General features: G+C 40.6%; 1 protein-coding gene across 1 annotated transcript in view; it reads left to right on the forward strand.

The window, feature by feature from the left end:
* Window positions 1-19,866, forward strand: part of ATM (ATM serine/threonine kinase) — a 97,505-nt gene that overhangs the window by 30,711 nt on the left and 46,928 nt on the right. The window contains exons 17-28 of the mRNA XM_026653395.2: window positions 1,823-2,022; window positions 2,572-2,654; window positions 2,760-2,915; window positions 3,794-3,869; window positions 4,389-4,519; window positions 5,232-5,352; window positions 6,682-6,858; window positions 11,359-11,528; window positions 11,859-12,105; window positions 12,792-12,907; window positions 14,866-14,992; window positions 15,983-16,182. Coding sequence (XP_026509180.1) covers window positions 1,823-2,022; window positions 2,572-2,654; window positions 2,760-2,915; window positions 3,794-3,869; window positions 4,389-4,519; window positions 5,232-5,352; window positions 6,682-6,858; window positions 11,359-11,528; window positions 11,859-12,105; window positions 12,792-12,907; window positions 14,866-14,992; window positions 15,983-16,182 — 1,804 coding nt within the window. The remainder of the gene's footprint in view (window positions 1-1,822; window positions 2,023-2,571; window positions 2,655-2,759; window positions 2,916-3,793; window positions 3,870-4,388; window positions 4,520-5,231; window positions 5,353-6,681; window positions 6,859-11,358; window positions 11,529-11,858; window positions 12,106-12,791; window positions 12,908-14,865; window positions 14,993-15,982; window positions 16,183-19,866) is intronic.

Genomic DNA, 19,866 nt, shown 5'->3' on the forward strand with positions numbered 1-19,866 from the left:
TGAACGATGTTGAGGGCTGCCATCACACCATCGATGTTGTTGCAGGCTACAAGATCACCTTCCATGAAGAAGAATGGGACAAGATCCTTTTGACGGTCATGGAACATGGAAACCCTAACATCACCTGCCAGGAGATTCCACTGCTGTAGTCTGGAGCCCAACAGCTCTGCCTTACTCTTGGGTAGTTCCAAATCCCTGACAAGGTCATTCAGTTCACCTTGTGTTATGAGGTGTGGTTCAGATGAGGAGGATGGGAGAAAATGTGGGTCCCGTGACATTGATGGTTCAGGACCAGAAGTTTCATCCTCTTCCTCTTCCTCTTCTGACTCAAGTGAGAATGATTCTGGTGCATCAGGAACCGGCAGTCCTTCTCCGTGGGGTACTGGGCGTATAGCCGATGGACTGTTTGGATAATGCACAGTCCACTTTTTCTTCTTTGACACACCTTTCCCAACTGGAGGCACCATGCAGAAGTAACAATTGCTGGTATGATCTGTTGGCTCTCTCCAAATCATTGGCACTGCAAAAGGCATAGATTTCCTTTTCCTGTTCAACCACTGGCGAAGATTTGTTGCACAAGTGTTGCAGCATATGTGTGGGGCTCACCTCTTGTCCTGATCTCCAATTTTGCAGCCAAAATAAAGGTGATAGGCTTTCTTAACCATAGTGGTTATACTGCGCTTTTGTGATGCAAAAGTCACTTCACCACAAACATAGCAGAAGTTATCTGCACTGTTCACACAAGTACGAGGCATCTCTGCTCACTTTGGCTAAACAGAAATGTGTCCCTTTGCAAAATCAAACACTGACAAAGAAGAGAGCACTACACTGTATGATTTCTAGAGCTGATATAGGGCAATTTGTTCAGCAGAGTGATGTAAGCTTCGTTATGATTGCATCATCCATGACTTCTAGGAATAACATGATGCAATTCATATCATGTATGACGCAATACCAGCTTCAGATTGCATCATTCGTTGTTTTGCCTAAAAAGCAAGTACTGTCCAAACCCAGTGATAGATTTATTCATAGATCCAGTCAAAGATGTATTTTAGTCATTTCTGGTTTAAATTGAGATCCCTTCCCTTTATAACTCACTTATCCTCCGCCATTCCCAAGTCAAGGGTCGTATATACTGACCCAATAGCATATCTTGAAAACTAGAGCCAACCAACAATTTTAAGCATCATTTTCGTTCTCAGTGACCCAGAATTAGTAAAGTTTGACTACATTTATTTCAGAAGCATTTTGGCTGTAGAGCAGTGTAATAGTAAACACTGGGGTTGGTGGCAGTGGCAGCAGCTCTGGACATCAGAGAAAATGGACATGTATATGGAGCCATTCTCTCTAGGTCACAAATTTGGACCCGGTCAGTAGTATAGAGTCAGTTGTCATCACCTTAGGTTTGTTGGGTGGGCTTTGTAAAAAGTGGAGAAATTTGTTTGTGGTCTCAACCAAATTCTGAGTCGGCAAGTGTCCACAAAAAAACACATAACAAATGGTTCTATTGATACCCTGATTGCCAGTTTTCGCACAGAGGCCTAAGGTATGTCTGGATATAAAGAGTGGAAAATACCCTTCTGTTTCTAGAGGTGGTCACTCTAGAACAGAGGCCTCACTCCAGATAGAGAAAGCTTGAGCTAGTGCTGTCCATACTGTACCTATTCTGTAGCTAAGAGACTTCAAGGCTGCCAGTCATACATTTTTTTGAGAACATAATTTAACTTGATAAATGCACATAACTCTATCATGTTTTTAATATAACTTTTATTTTCCTAGAAGAAGCATTTTTTTGTACTTGACAAGAAACTTTTTTTTTTAGGTGCTATGAGCCCATTAGCTGAAGAACATTTGACAAAGCAGGATTTACTCCTCCTTGAAATTCTGAGGCTCTTGTGTCTATGTGTAACTACAGCACAAATCCATACAGTCTGCTTCAGAGCACCTGACATACGGCGGAAGCTGTTAATGCTAATTGATAAAAGTATATTTGATGCTGCTAAATCACTGCATCTACAAGTGGTGAGTGTGACATTGAGAAACTTCTTGATTCAGCAGTTATCTCTCTGTAGATAGACACTGTCTCTTAGAGTCGTACACACATTCTGTGGCCATTCTCTTGGACTCAGTCCACTCAGAAGAACTTATAGTGTCTGCTTCTGAAGATTTAAATTTTTTTTACAAAGCTTATAGGATTTGTCAGAAACCAGACACTAGATTGCTGGGCCATATGGTATCTGCCTTCAGTATTCACCTTTAGCAGGTGGCTTGGAGGTTGTGCAGTCTTATTCTCTGGGACAGAGTGTAGGAACTCCTTTCCAACTACTAGAACTGATATGTTTATATGCCAAAATATAAGATTTAATTACCCATATTATTGTGCATCAAATAATTCATTTGCATGAAACAATTGTCAAATTATCTAACCATGTAAAAACTGACATAAATATTGACGTAAATATTTGACATAAAGCATTTAACAGCCATTGAAAATGCTTATCCTTATTATTTTGTTTTTGTGTGTGTATATAAAAATATTACTAATGTGTTCTATTTTTAATTATGCCTTAGTATTTAGTCCTTTTGAAGGAACTCCCAACTGAAGAAAATTTGTTGCCAGAAGATGATCTTCTCATGCTTCTCAAGCCTCTTTCGTAAGAAATAACATCAATTATATATTAATAAAAATATTTTATTCGGCAACTATCTAATTTTTCTACCTGTTTGGCTTCTAAAGCTATCTCTTTTTTCTTTCCCAGTGACGTGTGTTCCTTGTATCGTCGAGATCAAGAAGTTTGTAAAGCAATTCTAAATAATCTACTTCCTGCAGCAGTGGGGTTGGGCCAAGCCAACCCAAATGTTGAAGAAACAGGGGAAGTCCAAGGACAATTTTTAACTGTTGTGGGAGCATTTTGGTACGTTTTATTTATTTTATGCAGTAATCTATTTCTTGGCTTGATGGCTGATGACCTATTCAAAGGTTGTGATGCTGCTGTGGGGCCAGCTGTCAGTAGTGCTGTGAGTTTATCTAGTCTGTACACTTCTCCCACATGAATCTTTTTGGATACCAGTTCTATATTAAAATTAGATCACAGATCCTCATAGCCACTAAGTGATAGTTTAAAGGCACGTTGAAAGGTAAACTTAGACCCAAACATCAATATGATGGGGCAGTGATTTCTGAATTCTGAGTTGTTTTTTAAATTCCTTAGTCCATTGCCAAGGTAATTAAATAGAATTCACTGAGGCCGTGGCTACACTCAAAACTTCAAAGCGCTGCCGCGGGAGTGCTCCCGCAGCAGCGCTTTGAAGTGCGAGTGTGGTCGCGTGCCAGCGCTGGGAGAGCGCTGCAGGTACTCCACCTCCATGAGGGGATTAGCTTGCAGCACTGGGAGCACGGCTCCCAGCGCTGGGGCACTGTTTATACTGGCGCTTTACAGCGCTGTAATTTGCTGCGCTCAGGGGGGTGTTTTTTCACACCACTGAGCGAGAAAGTTGCAGCGCTGTAAAGCGCCAGTGTAGCCAAGCCCTGAGAGAAAAAAGAGACAGTTCTCCCTGTTGTCTTTATGGCAATAATTAACAAATGCTCTTCCAAGCAGTATTTATGATACTGATACACAAACAAGAAAATAAATAGTCCTTTAAAACTGGGGGGAAAATGCTTGCTAATCAGGTCAGAAGGATTACTTAAAAGCATCTAAGAATGAATTACAAAGAGCAGAGAGTAATGTCTTAAGACTTTTTTTTCCTGACATTAAGCTTGTAATAGGTATTTAAATGGCTTCTGTTTCAGGCACTTGACAAAGGAAGGGAGATGTACGGCTCCAGTAAGAGTGGCCCTACTGAACTGCATGAAAGCCCTACTTGAGGTGAGCCATATTTCCCTATCTGATGTTAGTTTAATACAGTGATTCTCAGACCTTAGTGGTTCAGGAGCCAAATTAGCGATCAACATTTCCCAAAAGAGCCACAGTAGTATGAATTCATTGTTTCATTTACTATAGTACTATTCATATTTAAACAGTATGACGGTGAAATATTTAGTTTATATTTATATTAATTATATATATATTATTCTCACAGCAAGTAAGTTAATAACTTAGTGCAAATAAATAACTTAATTGGTTAATAACATAGTAAAAGCATCCAGATAGATTAATAACTTTAATGTTATGTGCTGCAAGGAGCCACAGGTAACATATTAAAGAGCCACTTTTGGCTCTTGAGCCTCAGTCTGAGTATTACTGGTGTAGTAAGTGTAATACTCAATGTTTGCTTGAAAGTAGTGTAGAAAGAGCTACTGTATACATCAGTATAACAAGTACATCCAGTGTTCATTTCTGTATAAATTCCATACATATTTAACAAGAGATGTTCATTTTCTTCAGGCTGATCCTCATTCAAATTGGGCTGTGCTTAATGTAAACGATAAAGATCTGCCGGTGAGAGATGTTTTCCCACATTTCCTCGCAGATAGCCACCATCAAGTTTGCATGCTCGCTGCAAAGTCAATAACCAGGTGATAACTTAGACCTTTTTGTAGTTTGTTTAGATAATTAAATCAGTATATTTAAGGATAGTAGACAATTTTTCTCTTTTGCATGCTATGTAGCTACCCAAAGTTCTTAAAGCTATAAAAACACCTGGATTTCTTAAGGCAATGTGGCATCTTCCATTTATGTTGACTGAGGCCTTCAAAACTTGTGTAAATTTGCAGTACTATATGTTATAGTAACGATTTGTGTAAAACCCATTGTGTGTAGACCCTTCATGTAGATATATTTATCTTCATGGAAAAAATAGACTAAGTACTGTAAATAATGTGATGCCTTGTGCTAGACAAGCAATGATTTTGTCCTTTGCCTAAATAAGGGAGCTTCTGAGGAACTCTTCACAAATATTAATGAATTTATCTTTGCATTGCTCCATGAGGTAAGGACAACAGTGACAGAGGATCAGAGTTTGGATCCATTGCTCCCTGGTTAACAGGGACTTGGACACTTTCAAATGATTCCTCTCCCTGCCACCCAGCAAATCCTCATACTTCCATCTGAACATTTTTGGATGGCGGGAGGGTTGACTCAATACAAGGACTTTGAAAAATGGGGACTCCAGACACCACCTTCTGCCCCTCAAAACAAAGAAATCCTAATATTTACCATGTAAAATATACACCAATTCTGAAGATTAAATGTTAGGTTAAATAATTGTTGTCCGTGTTTTATTTTAAGTTTGTTCCAAGATGTGAAACAGAGAGATTCTTCTGGATTACCAAAAGCTCTTCCTTTGAAGTTCCAGCAAAAGGCCTTTGAGAATGTATACCTCAGAGTTCAAGAAGGAATGAGAGATCTGGTAATAAGATCTAATTGTTAGCCATGTGTAAATGTTCAGGGCCATATGCTTCATTTTCTTAGAACTTTGTCATTGCTAGAAGACTGTCATTTTTCAGGACTAGTGAAACAAGGGGCAAAATATTTTCCTAGGCACCTCCCTTGTCACTCTCCTGTCCGTGCTACAAACTCAGATGCATACAGTGGCGTAGCCAAGCGGAGGGAACAGGGGGAGTGATTTAAAAAAAAAAAAAAAAAAAAAAAAAAGGCACAACCCGCTGCAGCGCTTTTATTTTTTATTACTTACCCGGCAGCGCTCCGGGTCTTCGGCGGCGGGCCCTTCACTCGCTCCGGGTGTCTTCGGCGGCACTGAAGGACCCGCCGCCGAAATGCTGCCGAAGACCCGCGGAGCGAGTGAAGGTCCCGCTGCCGAAGACCCGGAGCGCCGCTAGGTGAGTAAAATAAAAGCGCCACAGCGGGTGGCGCATTTTTTCTTTTATCGCTCCCTCGGGTGAGTACAAAGGCACCAGGAAATTGACAAGGCACCACTTGTGCTCAGTGGGGGAATGGCTGCTGTCCCCTCCCCCCCAGCTACCCTACTGGGTGCATGGTTCACATGTGTGGCCATCTGTGGAATACAAATAGGGACACCACATGTCAAAGAACCTCCAGTTACAGGTAAGTAACCTCAATTTTATGCAGCTTCTTTGAGAGGTACATAGATGATAAAAGAGAGAACATTTTTCTCTCTTTCTTTCCAGAGATTGTGCCCATGAATGCTGTATGTGTGTAGTGTAAAAACAAAGGGCTTAAATTTTCATAAGAGAAATATTTCCAGTGTTCAGTGCAGTAACTTTCACAAACCCAAAATTTGCTTTTAAAAATTACAAGAGAATTAGAGAAAGGGATAAGCTGCATTCATGTTGTAGGATAATTGAAATTCCATTGAGGGATATCCATGCAGTTTTCTCCCTTGCATCCTTCATTTTTTCTTCTTCTTTCCCACCACATGATGGCTTCTTGACTTTCCTTCCAATTTTTAAGGATCCTTTCATATTTTTATTTGTTTTAGCATGGATTCCCAAGCTCAAATTACAGTCACCAGCCTTCCAAGTAAGGTGATTGCATAAGACTGACTTGATAGCTCAGCAGCGCTGTTCCATAGGAGGGGAGAGGTGGCAGTTGAATTGCTAAGCCATCCATTCCCTTCCCCATATGCATCTCAGGAGCTCAGCATACTGCCTCCATTGTTATAAAGGGTGTTTTTAGTTTAAAAAGTTTTAGCTCATGTAAGAGTTCAGAAGCTCCCATTTAACATTCTTAACAATTATTTCATTCTTAATTGATGAAGGCACGTGGTGGCATGCGCCCTGAAGACCTCTTGGATGAGCAGTGTAATAGAAGAGCAGTTCTGCTGATGCTGATAACCATGGTTTTATGTTGCAGTCCTGTGTGTGAAAAGCAGGCTTTGTTTGCTATTTGCCAGTCTGTGAAAGAAAATGGATTGGAGCCTCACCTTATAAAAAAGGCAAGTATACAAGAGAAATGCTTCTTACAGTTAGGTTATAAATTATACAAGTAAAGCAGAGTTGTAGTGTGTACCCTTTATTTTAAATTTAATTGATTGATAGTTCTGTGTTACCTCCCTCTGAGTTCGGCTCCTGTGCGGCCACAGTTTTTCAGATTAATATGGTGAAAATTATCCTTTATGGTTCTTTTAGATTGGGAGACTCTTAGGAGCACACGAAAAACGAATACAGTGACCACAAACACAGTGACATGTAAACAGTCTTGGTTGTATTATAACTTATAATCATATGTTACACTCATATAATGTCTACACAACCTGAGAAATCCCAAGCAATAGCCCCAGATATTGTAGAGTCTGATGGATCTCTCAAATGGTGGTCATTGATAGCGAGGGTCTTTCATCGGTGTCTTCCCACTTTTACCTAACCAGGGAATCTCATTTATATTTTTGTTCTGACCATACCTGACACCTTATTCATATGCATGAGGTTTCCAACCTCCTTTTCCTTATCTGTACTTCCATATCCCATAAATTTTGGGGTGCCTCACTTTCCATAGGTTGTTCTCTTAGTTCCCCTTTTCCTTATTAGCATCCTATTAACTTTTACATCAACCTGTTTCCAGGGTAACCTGCGGTCAAAACAGAACTTTGTGTGATGTTACAGCCAGGTGTCTTGCAGTCTGCTGCAGTCTATTTTTCCTTAACATCACTTATTGGCACATCTTTCACAGTAATCTTGTGGTTTTATTGGCATAGAGTTAATCTTAGATCACCCACTCATGGCAAGTCTCCTTATGCCTGCAGTCTCGTGAGGCGAAGCTAAAATCTTATAGGCCCCAGCCTGTAGGCCTTGCATTACTCATAGACTCATAGACTTTAAGGTCAGAAGGGACCAATATGGTCATCTAGTCTGACCTCCCGCATGATGCAGGCCATAAATGTTGACCCCCCCACTTTCCCTTAACTCTGCTGTTGAAGTCTCCAGATCGTGATCTAAAGACTTCAAGTTGCGGAGAATCTTCCAGCTTGCGACCCCTGCCCTATGCTGCGGAGGAAGGCGAAAAACCTCCAGGGCTAGTGCCAATCTACCCTGGAGGAAAATTCCTTCCTGACCCCAAATATGGCGATCAGCAGAACCCCGAGCATACAGGCAAGATTCTCTAGCCAGACCCTCATTTTACCAGCGATGGCCATTATTGCCTAATTGATTAAAGACACGTTATCCCATCAAACCATTCCCTCCATAAACTTATCTAGCCTAATCTTGAAGCCAGACAGGTCTTTCGCCCCCACCGTTTCCCTCGGAAGGCTGTTCCAAAATTTCACCCCTCTGACGGTTAGGAACCTTCGTCTAATTTCAAGCCTAAATTTCCCCACGGCCAGTTTATATCCATTCGTTCTCGTGTCCACATTAGCACTGAGCTGAAATAATTCCTCTCCCTCCCTGGTATTTATCCCCTTGATATATTTAAAGAGAGCAATCATATCCCCCCTCAGCCTTCTTTTGGTTAGGCTAAACAAACCAAGCTCCTCGAGTCTCCTTTCATAGGACAGGTTTTCCATTCCCCGGATCATCCTAGTGGCCCTTCTCTGTACCCGCTCCAGTTTGAGTTCATCCTTTTTAAACATAGGAGACCAGAACTGCACACAGTACTCCAAGTGAGGTCTCACCAGCGCCTTGTATAACGGAAGCAGCACCTCCCTGACCCTACTAGAAATACCTCGCCTTATGCATCCCAAGATCGCATTAGCTTTTTTCACAGCCACGTCGCATTGCCTACTCATAGTCATCCTGCGATCAACCAGGACTCCGAGGTCCTTCTCCTCCTCCGTCACTTCTAACCTATGCGTCCCTAGCTTATAACTGAAATTCCTGTTAGTCATCCCTAAATGCATCACCTTACACTTCTCGCTATTAAATCTCATCCTATTATTATTACTCCAATTTACAAGGTCATCCAAGTCTCCCTGCAGAATATCCCGATCCTTCTCTGAGTTGGCAATACCTCCCAACTTTGTGTCATCCGCAAACTTTATCAGCCCACTTCTACATTTGGTTCCGAGGTCAGTAATGAATAGATTAAATAAAATCGGACCCAAAACCGAACCTTGAGGAACCCCACTGGTGACCTCCCTCCAATCTGACAGTTCACCTTTCAGTACTACCCGCTGCAGTCTCCCCTTTAACCAGTTCCTTATCCACCTCTGGATTTTCCTATCGATCCCCATCTTATCCAATTTAACCAATAATTCCTCATGCGGAACTGTATCAAACGCTTTACTAAAATCGAGGTATATTAGATCCACCGCATTTCCTTTATCTAGAAGGTCTGTTACTTTCTCAAAGAAGGAGATCAGGTTGGTTTGGCACGACCTCCCTTTCGTAAACCCATGTTGTAATTTGTCCCAATTGCCATTCACCTCAAGGTCCTTAACTACTTTCTCCTTCAAAATTTTTTCCAAGACCTTGCATACTACAGAAGTTAAACTAACAGGCCTGTAGTTACCCGGGTCACTTTTTTTCCCTTTCTTGAAAATAGGAACCACATTAGCTATTCTCCAGTCCAACGGTACCACCCCCGAGTTTACAGATTCATTAAAAATTGTCGCCAAGGGGCTTGCAATTTCTCGCGCCAGTTCCTTCAATATTCTCGGATGAAGATCATCCGGTCCGCCCGATTTAGTCCCGTTTAGCTGGTCAAGTTTGGCTTCCACCTCTGATACTGTAATGTCAATCCCCCCTCCTGTATTCCCCTCTGTCCTACTCCCTCTATTCCTAAACCCTTCATTAGCCTTATTAAAGACCGATGCAAAATATTCATTTAGATATTGTGCCATGCCTAGATTATTCTTAATTTCCACTCCATCTGCATTCTTCAGCGGTCCCACTTCCTCTTTCTTTGTTTTCTTCCTATTTATATGGCTATAAAACCTCTTACTATTGGATTTAATTCCCCTCACGAGGTCCAACTCTACACGGCTTTTGGCCTTCCTCACCGCATCCCTACATGCTCTAACCTCAATAAGGTAGGTTTCCTTGCTGATCCCTCCCTTCTTCCATTCTCTGTACGCTTTATGTTTTTTCTTAATCGCCCCTTTGAGACGCCCGCTCATCCAGCTAGGTCTAAATCTCCTGCCCACTAACCGTTTTCCCTTTCTCGGGATACAGGCCTCGGACAGCTCGTGCAACTTCAACTTGAAATAATCCCAGGCGTCATCTGCCTTTAGATCCCTAAGTGTGTTAGCCCAATCCACTTCCCTAAGTAGTTGCCTTAATTTATTAAAGTTGGCCTTTTTGAAATCGTAAACCTTAGGCCAACTTTAATAAATTAAGGCAACTACTTAGGGAAGTGGATTGGGCTAACAATGCCTTGCTTATATACCTAATATGCATTCATCAATCCTAAATACTTGTCAATCTTATACTTCTAGAATCCTATATTACATCTATACCTACAACTGAAATCTGTTTAGCACACATTAATGATATATGAAATAACAAATGAATTGACCATAACACTAGATAACACAATGATAAATAAACTAATTGGCTACAAGTGCTATAAAGGGTATTTAGCTAATGCTGAAAATTTTTACAGCTCTTTCATTGTACGCAAAAAGACTGGCTAATGTATCTTTTTACTTACTAAAATACCTCGGTGATGTTTTTAACAGTTTCTAGTGTTAAAATAAAGAATATGCAATAATTCTAAGGTTAACATTTTTGTGATAACTCCTGTATTTTCATGGACATCTCTAAACTATAATCAGGATCACGCACTGTAAATATTTTTGCCAGGGATGGTGGAACCAGGCAGGTAAGGGAGGCTAGGGCCCCCGCAGTAGAAATATTGTGGGGGCTCTGTCCCTGCATAAATTCACACATGCCCAGGGGCCAGGGAGGAGGTGAGATCTGAGAATCCAGAGGTGCTGGAGCTGCTTCCACAAAGCCTAAGATTGTTCTGGGGAGCAGGGACAGGGACCTTCTGGGGCTCAAGCAGTTTCTATGGTGCCTGGGATCTGGCCAGGACGCAGTGAACAGCACCCAGAGGGGCTGGAGCCGCTGCCATGGTGCCCTGGATCAGGCCAGGCATCAGGGAATGGGACCCAGAGGGGCTGGAACAGGCCTGGAAAGGATCTGGCTTGCCTCCCCTGACCCCATCAGCTGAGTCTCACTGCCTCGCCTCATTCCCTCTCCATTCCCCACCCCTCTTTGCAGGGACTGTCTGCCTCCCCCCACCCTAGATTTTAGACCCAATTAAAGATGCTCACAACCAAACAAAGTAAAGTCAGTTTTTCCATACGCAAAACATGTAAAATGATAAGTGCTGTCTACTGAAAAATGCATACTATGTACTAATTAGAAGTTGAACTATATAAATACTATTAAAAGAGCAAAAAGATGTTAGAAGGGGAGGCTTGGAGACGTAACTGCTCAGTGTGCTGCAGCGCAACATATATGCTGCATGTTATCTCACAGTCTTACTTATTGCACAGGTTTTGGAGAGAGTATCGGACATTTTTGGCTATAAAAGTATAGAAGACTTCATGACTTCCCAATTAGACTATCTGGTGCTGGAGTGGCTGAGAATGAAAGAGAGTGGATATAGCCTATCTGCTTTTCCTTACATTGTTTTGAACTACTCTAGCCTTGAGGAGTTCTACAGGTAGGTTTATATATAAAATTTATGTGACATCCATTTAAACTAGATTTATTTAAAACCATGAAACATGCTATATCAAGTATCAAAATAATGTAATTTTGCTGCTTGTACTGTAAGGTTTTGCTTTAGAAGGCGTGTAGTTAAGTCTTTAAAATTAATTCCGTGTATCATGTCTATTACCTGCTATAATGCTGGAGATTTATTTTATAGATGTAACTAGATAATCATACAACAGATCAACTATATCTACTATATTATATTTAAAAGGTAGGGTATTTTAAAAATTCCATTGTAATTCAAGGACAATTTGGAAATATATTTGCTTACCTGTAGGTCTTGTTATAAAGTTTTGGTTCCACACCTGGTGATTAGAAGTCAGTTTGAAGATGTGAAATCTATTGCTAACATGATTGAAAAAGACTGGCGGCAGCTACTAGCAGACTGCTTTCCAAAGATTCTTGTAAATATCCTTCCCTATTTTGCCTATGAAAGCCATGGAGATAGTGAAATAGCACAACAGAGAGATACAGCTTATAAAGTCTACGACATGCTTAAGGATGAAAGCTGCTTAGGAAAACAGGTACCTATTTTAATGTACTTTGTTTCCTTTATAAATGCATAAACAGTGGTGGATGACTTGTAATGAATTTGAGGAGAAAATAGTAAGTAATAGGTCAGATAATTCAGGTCTTCAAATAAGGATATTTTGTAATAAGGTAAGTCAAAGTTTGATATTTTTATTCTGAATCTTTCAAGTAATGTCAACTATGTTGTCTTAAAGCCACACTGTCAACTGGAAATCTAATACATTTCAAAATATGAATTAAAAGTTGTTATGCTTCTGCAGTCACATTTGTCTATTTTTTAAAAGTTTTTTCTCTCTGATTCTCTGTGAAGCCTTCTCCCATCCCCCCCAACAAGAGCACTGACTATTCATGGGAACCAATGACTATACATAATGTTATGTCAAATGCACAATGTAAAGAAACTGAAAATATAGAGAAACATTTAATTTATGGTGAATCTTAGGTGTTGTAATTACAGTTGGTAAAACATTTCTAGAAAGAATTGTGATTTCTAAGTTGCTTGTGTCCTTTTAATTTTAAGATGGACAACTCAAAGGATAAGTAGGTAGCCCAGACAGAAGAAAAAGAAGTTGCCTCAGAAAAACATAAATTGAAATTGAGACCTTCAGAGTTAAAATATTTCCTTATTAAAGCTGTTCATATGAAAACATTAAATGTATCTAATATTGTTTTCTAGCAGATTGACAATTTATCTCACAGTAACTTGCCAGAGATTGTGGTGGAGCTGCTGATGACCCTGCATGAGCCAGTCAACACCAAGGCAGGAGAAGGAGCTGATCTAAGTAAATTTACAGGGTATGTAGATATAGATTTTTAGAAGATGTATTTCATACCTTTTTACTTATGTACAACATTTTGCATGTGTGTGGGGTGTGTGCATCCCAGCATATGCTCTCAAAATTTCTTCTAGGATTTCAAAAGAGCAAAACAGAAGAGTGGGTATCTCAGTTCAGAGAGATGTACTACCCCTCTCCATTGTCTCAGTGAGGATGGAAGACACACCTCTGTCAAGGATTTGGCTGGATCCAAATAACTTTTGGCTCAGCTCTTGCATGGGATGGTCTTAGTAGCATCTTCAGCTCATGAATATATAATCTTGTGTATGCATCTTCAACAGGGTTGTAAATCTTCAACTTTGTGGTTATATTGTTTTTGTCTTTGGAGCGGGAAATTCTCAGAACATCTCTAAACTTGATTTTAACTTTTTTATTCATTTTATTTTCTGAGATTCCTTTAATTCATCAGTGTTTAATAAGAGATGAAATGTTCTTTCTCAATTGAGTCCAACACTCCTATTTTCTATATGAAAATCAGATTTTAAAATAATCTTTTTAAACTTAAATTATTCTTAGAGAATTTTCAAATACAAGCGGTCATCTTTTGCGATCCTAGAAAAAAAGTTTCTTCCCATCCTTTAATAAGGGGGGAAGTCCCATTCTTTGAGAAGACACTTATTGGTGTTCAAACTGTTCTCATGATTCAATCTACAGTAGCAATTAAAGACTCCTACCAAACACACTATGCAAATCAAATATCACAATAACATTTAGATATATTTTTCTAACATGGTATAGAATATTAAGGCAAAATAGAAGTTATAAAGCTTCATTCCAGACTCTGTACACCATGACCTGGAGGTGTTGAGTACAATTTTATGGCCATCGTTCTTCATGATGCTTTTCGTACCTGTCACTTACTGAGAAAAAGCAGAGACTTTGTGGGAGTTTCTGTAGTGAGACTGAACATTTTATTTAATAAACTCAAGCATGTAAGCTATTATTCTCCAAGCATCATGTATGTGTATAAAGTTACTGTATCTTCTGAAATTCAGCAAAGGCAAAGAGCAGTTTGTAATAAATTATATTTTATTAATTACCATTTTTGCATCAGTATTGAGGTTCTCCCCTCAGCCCCCCAGTTTCTAACATTCTGTGTAGTTTAGGTACTGAATATTTGAATGAGACTGCCGTTTGCCATATTTCTCCCTGACAAACATGGGCTAGTTCTCTTAGTTCTTTATTTCATTCAGGACTGGACTGGGAGCAGGGCTGTCATTTTAGAGGATTTTCAGCTATAAAACTCTCTTGTGTAGAGATAGTCTGCTAAAATTCCTCATTGGCTGACTTCAGGGCATGCTGAAAGATTTATTTATTTCATTTGACCTGCTTTTCCATGGTGACTGTTTCTGAGCCACCCAGCCCTTTGCTTTTCAATCTGCTACCCTCCTGTTTTCTTTATTATTACCAATTTGTGTTTGACCCCTTTATGATTGGGGTAACATACATGATGACTGTGATTTATTCTTGTGAATTACATTTTTACAAGGTCTGGGAGTGGATTTGGCTGATTGGCTTGTATTTAATTTAATGTTTTTGTATTTTGGTGTTTGATGCTTCAATAACATGCAAAAGGCATCCTATAATTGGATTAAACAAAACAAGTGCAAGTATTTCCCTATAGAAAGGAAGTCTTTTTATGTTATATTTGGGGATTACATCTCGTTTTATTTGCAGTTGTTAGTTTGCTGGGAAATATAACTAATTCTTCACTTATTGCTGAAAATATTACTGTTATGTACAAAGAATTTGTACTTTGCTATATTTATTCACACTAGTTTCTATATAGTAGTTTTTTCTTGCCTTATCGGGGTGAAACCAAATCAGCAATGCAACATGTTATATATGTATCCATAACCTTGATCTCTGAACAAGTTTTTGAAAGTCTTGTCTTACTGTATTTTTTAATTCATTCAGGGAACTGGACCCTGCTCCTAATCCTCCTCATTTTCCATCTTATGTGATCAAGGCAACCTTGGATTATATTAGCAGTTGTCATAAAACCAAGTTAAAAAGTATTGTAGCTGTACTTTCTAAAAATCCTGTAAGTATGTGATTTTGCTTTTTTGTTCATTGTTAGAAGATTTCCTTTTAATTATATTTATTTTTTATTTGTAAATTGTCAATGCATGCCAACAAAGAAAATCTTTCCAATATAATTTTAGGGAATCTCCTTATGTTTCTATTAGCAGCAAAAAAAAGACAAATGTCCCTAAATTAAAGGCCACGGTAACTTTATGAATGTAACATGCATGAAAGATTAGTTTAAAAAAAAAAAGTGAAAGAAAGACAGGGCCACAGTTTTAAAAATAAATCAAGTTGGGGGGGATTAACGTACATTAAATAAAACTTTTTATAGGTTAGGTTCACATTATTTCTGTCACAAACTAGCTAAAGAATTACATCAGATCATGATATATTTAAGTATAAATAATTACTCCCCCTGCTGACAGTGTGGACTTCTACATCCTTATGCTTAGACATGTTTGCTTCACACAAAGTATGACTATTCTCCTTTATGTTGTTTATAGATTGGAGAAAAACATACTAATATTTAGTTGTTTTATAACTAAATGGGAGAATATGTTTCCAGAATGTAGCATAGCCATGCACAAATTCACAAAAGCTCTGCATATATTGTTTTTTTGTGCCTATTTACTTTTTACTGTATGTATGTGTTCTGTTAAAACAATCTTGCATTTTTACATTTTTACACTTTAAAAAAAAATCAATGATGAAAACTGCCTTCAGTGCTTTGTTTTCAGGAAAACAAAAAGCAGTTTTTTGCACAAAGTCATGGAAACTAAAAATAGAAGGAACCTGTAGGGATATCCAGTGTGCACCCCCATTCCTTGTACGACTGGTCTCTACAGTGCATTTTCTAGCATTTGAAAGAAACATGTGCATTTATATATGACTCAGGAAGTACAAAACTTGTCTTATGTTTACATTTTTTCCTAAAGTTAAAATAACTTAATTTTGCTGTTATGATATGAGAGGCGGCTTTTCACTTGGTATTTTCATTCATTTTCAGGATGCATTCCAGAAAATCCTACTAGCCATTTGCAAACAGGCAGCTGATACAAATAATATTTACAAAAAACACAGGATTCTTATAATTTATTACTTGTTTGTTAATTTGTTACTTAAAGAGATAAAGGATGGTTTAGGAGGAGCATGGGCTTTTGTTCTTCGAGATATAATATATACCCTGATTCACTATATCAACAGCAGGTAAATACATGATTGTCTTCTAGTCCTTTCTTTTTTACCTTCTCACTGTTATCCACATATTTTAGAATCATGGAATATATCAGGGTTGGAAGGGACCTCAGGAGGTTATCTGGTCCAGCCTCCTGCTCAAAGCAGGACCAATCCCCAACGAAATCATCCCAGCCAGGGCTTTGTCAAGCCTGACCTTAAAAAACCTCTAAGGAAGGAGATTCCACCACCTCCCTAGGTAACCCATTCCAGTGCTGTAGCCCATTCCAGTGCTAGTACCTGTTATACCATCTATGTAGAAGCTAGTGTAAAACTGATGTTAGTGTCACACTAGGATTGATTATAGGTAGGGCGACCATATTTCCCTATGCTGTATATGGGACACCTGATAAAATTACTTGTATTCAAGCAAGTTCAGTGACAATCAATCAGAACTATGCAGTACAAATGTTCAAATTAACATCAAGTTGACTGAGTCCCTGTTAAAAAGAAATACTGCATAGTTGGATTCTTTTCATTTATCTTCTTATCTTTAAGGCTTTAGGGTTCACATGGGGAGAGGTGACACACACACATTCCCGTACCCCTCTTTCACATGTGGGTGTATGTGTGTGTGAGAGACTAACCAACCTGACCCTCCCTGCCCGGCGCTCTCCACGCCCCATAGCTGTCTGAGCCCCCAGGATGGACCCAGCTCTCCTGATACCTGATGCTGCGTCTTCCCGAGGCAACATGTTGGGGGCGGGGGTCATGAAGAGTCACATGCCTCCCCTCCCCAGATTTTTGCCAGGGTTCACACCAGAATGTGGTCAGCAGCAGCCTTTTGGCCCTGTGCAGGAGAGAAGGGACGGGAGCTGCTTCCAGCCCGAACAGCGTTGAAAGGCAGCTAACACCTCCAGGCTGCTGCTGGCCACTGAAATAACCCAGCTGCCTCTATCCCCTGGCTACAGCGCAGGCTGGAAGGGGTTAAGCCCTTTAGGATGCATTGTGCACCAGGGCCCAGGGAACCTGACTGCAGGGGCTTTAGCGGACCTGACCAGAGAGGTGGCTCAGCAGGAAAATATACCTAGGGGACGGAGCAGCCCCACGCTCCCTGGGGGCAGGACCCAGGCCAGGGGGGCAGGTGAAGAGGGTGCTAAGCCCCTGCCCGGGGGGCTGCTGTGGAGCCTGCATGGTCAGGGCATGGCCAGGCTGGAAATCACTTCCCCTGCTCCACTCCAGAGCTTAGCTGAGGGGCAGAGAGGCTTCCCCATGCCAGTGCTGCACGGGGCTTTGGCACATGCAGGGCTTGGTTCCTCCTGGCTAGTGTCCTGGGCTGGAGGGTCTTGGGCTTTCCTGGGGCCCCGGCCCAGCCAGAGGCAGTGGGGGAAGGAAGGAGCCTGCTGGCCAGGCTGTTGGTGAACTGAGCACTCTGACCAGGGCTGGTTCTCCGCACAGCACTGGGAGCAGGACGGGCCCCGCCTAGGGAGAGATGGAGGAGCAGCAGGGTTGTGGGAGTGAAGGGGCAAAGCAGCGAGAGGGGAAGCACATAAAGGGCCAATGGGTGGGCAACAGAGGCAACACGTAGCCGGCCACTGCCTGACGCCTGTCCGCGCTCACCAGCCACCGCAGCTCGCGGCATGCAGCCAGTGTCAGCCAGAAACAGGATGGGGGATGGGGCCCTGTGGCCGAGAGCTGGCACACATCGGGGGTTGCGCTGAGGGACCAGCAGGGGGAGTGACCGCCCCCACACACTGCAGCTTTGCCCCACCACCAGCCTTGCACACTCACCCCCATTGTCGGCCACTGGACCCCCCACTCACCGCTGAGTTGGAAGGCGGCTGGCGAGCAGGGATCCAGCCAGCAGCAGGCCACCAGTACTGATGGGGGGAGACAGAAAATACAGGACAATTTGCCCGTTTTTAAGAAAAAGTCGGACACCTGCAGGAAGGCTTAAATACGGGACTGTCCCTTTAAAAACGGGACGTCTGGTCACCCTAGTTATAGGTCTTCTTCACTGAGCACAGCCCTATTTATTGGACTATGGAAGATGGGTCTTTTTGTTGAAGTTCAGTTTCTTGTAGGCTGCCTTCCCTGGACATTTTGATTATTTAAATGTTAATAAATGTGTTGAGTATATGGCTCAAAATGATACATAACTTTGCAACAAAAACTAAAATTTGCTACTTGATACCAAGTTAATTAAAGAACAGCCAATATTATGCAAGCACCTTCATTGTGAACATAACATTTGGTAAATCTCCTCTTTTGCCTTTTTCTGTAAAGCTTCCAGTGTTGCTACTCCAAGGAATGTGTGGGATTGCAATGCTGTCTGCTAACATAACAAAGTATAAGGATATTTCAGTAACCCAGAATATTATTCAGATCATTGAAATTTTTTATAGTCTAGTCTTCAACAAACCCTGCTTTCTTACTCGTTTGTCTCTGAATTCTTTCTCTGCCCACCACTTGCCCTGTTTAAACAGTACTCTTCCTTTCCCCATGATGTCAGTCTATTAACTTCCCTTCTGTCGACTTCTCAACTTTTACTCTGCCTTCTTTTCTTCACCCACTAACTCTCTTCTGCCACCATGTTAGCTTCTTTAATGCCCAGGCTTTACCTCTACTCCTGCACCCCAACAGCCTTTGGAGAAAGCTCTGTGACTATGATAACTTCTGTTTTGTTTATTCTGTTTGTCTGCCCTCTTCCTTGATAAAAAATGTGATTTCTTCTCCCTCATGAACTCCTGCACTGCTAACTCACACAAGTTTGTAAGCTTAGACCTAAATTCTGTGACAAGTTCCCTGCAGTCTGCTGCACAGCTTCCATTAAATTTAAAAATAGAGAATATTAACCAGTTAATTCTGAAAGTGAATAAATTATCAGTACAGTAGCCCATAATATTTATTTTACACTTTCCCCACATTTTCAATTTTTAATATCTGCAGATTTTTGTGTTGACAACATATAACTTCATTGTAGAGGCTAAGGGTTAAGCAGAAGGTTTTAGTAGGTGAGTAGGGAACAGCTGATGCTTTTGGCAACTGAGGAGGTGAGAAAAGCAATTTGGTATTGTGGGACTAAACACATCATTTGGATGTTTCAGCTAAAATGGTCAGCAGTGCAATAATTTAAATTGCTATCTTTAGATTTTAGAGGGAACAATCCGTAGTGATGAATGAGTCAATTAACATTGTTTTGGGTTGTCTGCACACTCAGAAAACCATCACCATGTCAGCTTAAACTCAGTTTACATTTGGCATGATTATCTTCAAATCTATAAAGGCTAGAAGCATATATATTTGTATTTTGTGATAGCTTAGTCTGGAATTTTCAAAGGACCCTACGAATTTAGGTGAGAGTTGTGTAGAGTATGGTTCTGTGATGTGACAAATTAAATGTATTGTGGCAGATTCCACAGGAATACAGGCACTGTTATAACAGCACATCCACTGCACAAAAAGGAGGATGTGATCAGAGAATTCCCCACTCAAGTGCTCCTTACAACAAAATCCATTACCTTTAATGTGTGGCAGCCTATATACTTTTTTTCCTCCCTAGAGGAGATGATCTGTTTCTTTTTCACTCTTATTTGACTCTGTTGAATTAAACCATATTGGCAGTGGCTAAATTTAGCATATGTAACAATGATGGAAGGACTTGGGGATTTGGTACTATTCAATCCAGAAATCTAAATCCCTGTGATGATTGGGTCA

The sequence above is a fragment of the Terrapene carolina genome, unplaced genomic scaffold (assembly GCF_002925995.2).
Source record: "Terrapene carolina triunguis isolate 2854851 unplaced genomic scaffold, T_m_triunguis-2.0 Scaffold138, whole genome shotgun sequence".
NCBI classification, from domain to species: domain Eukaryota; kingdom Metazoa; phylum Chordata; order Testudines; family Emydidae; genus Terrapene; species Terrapene triunguis.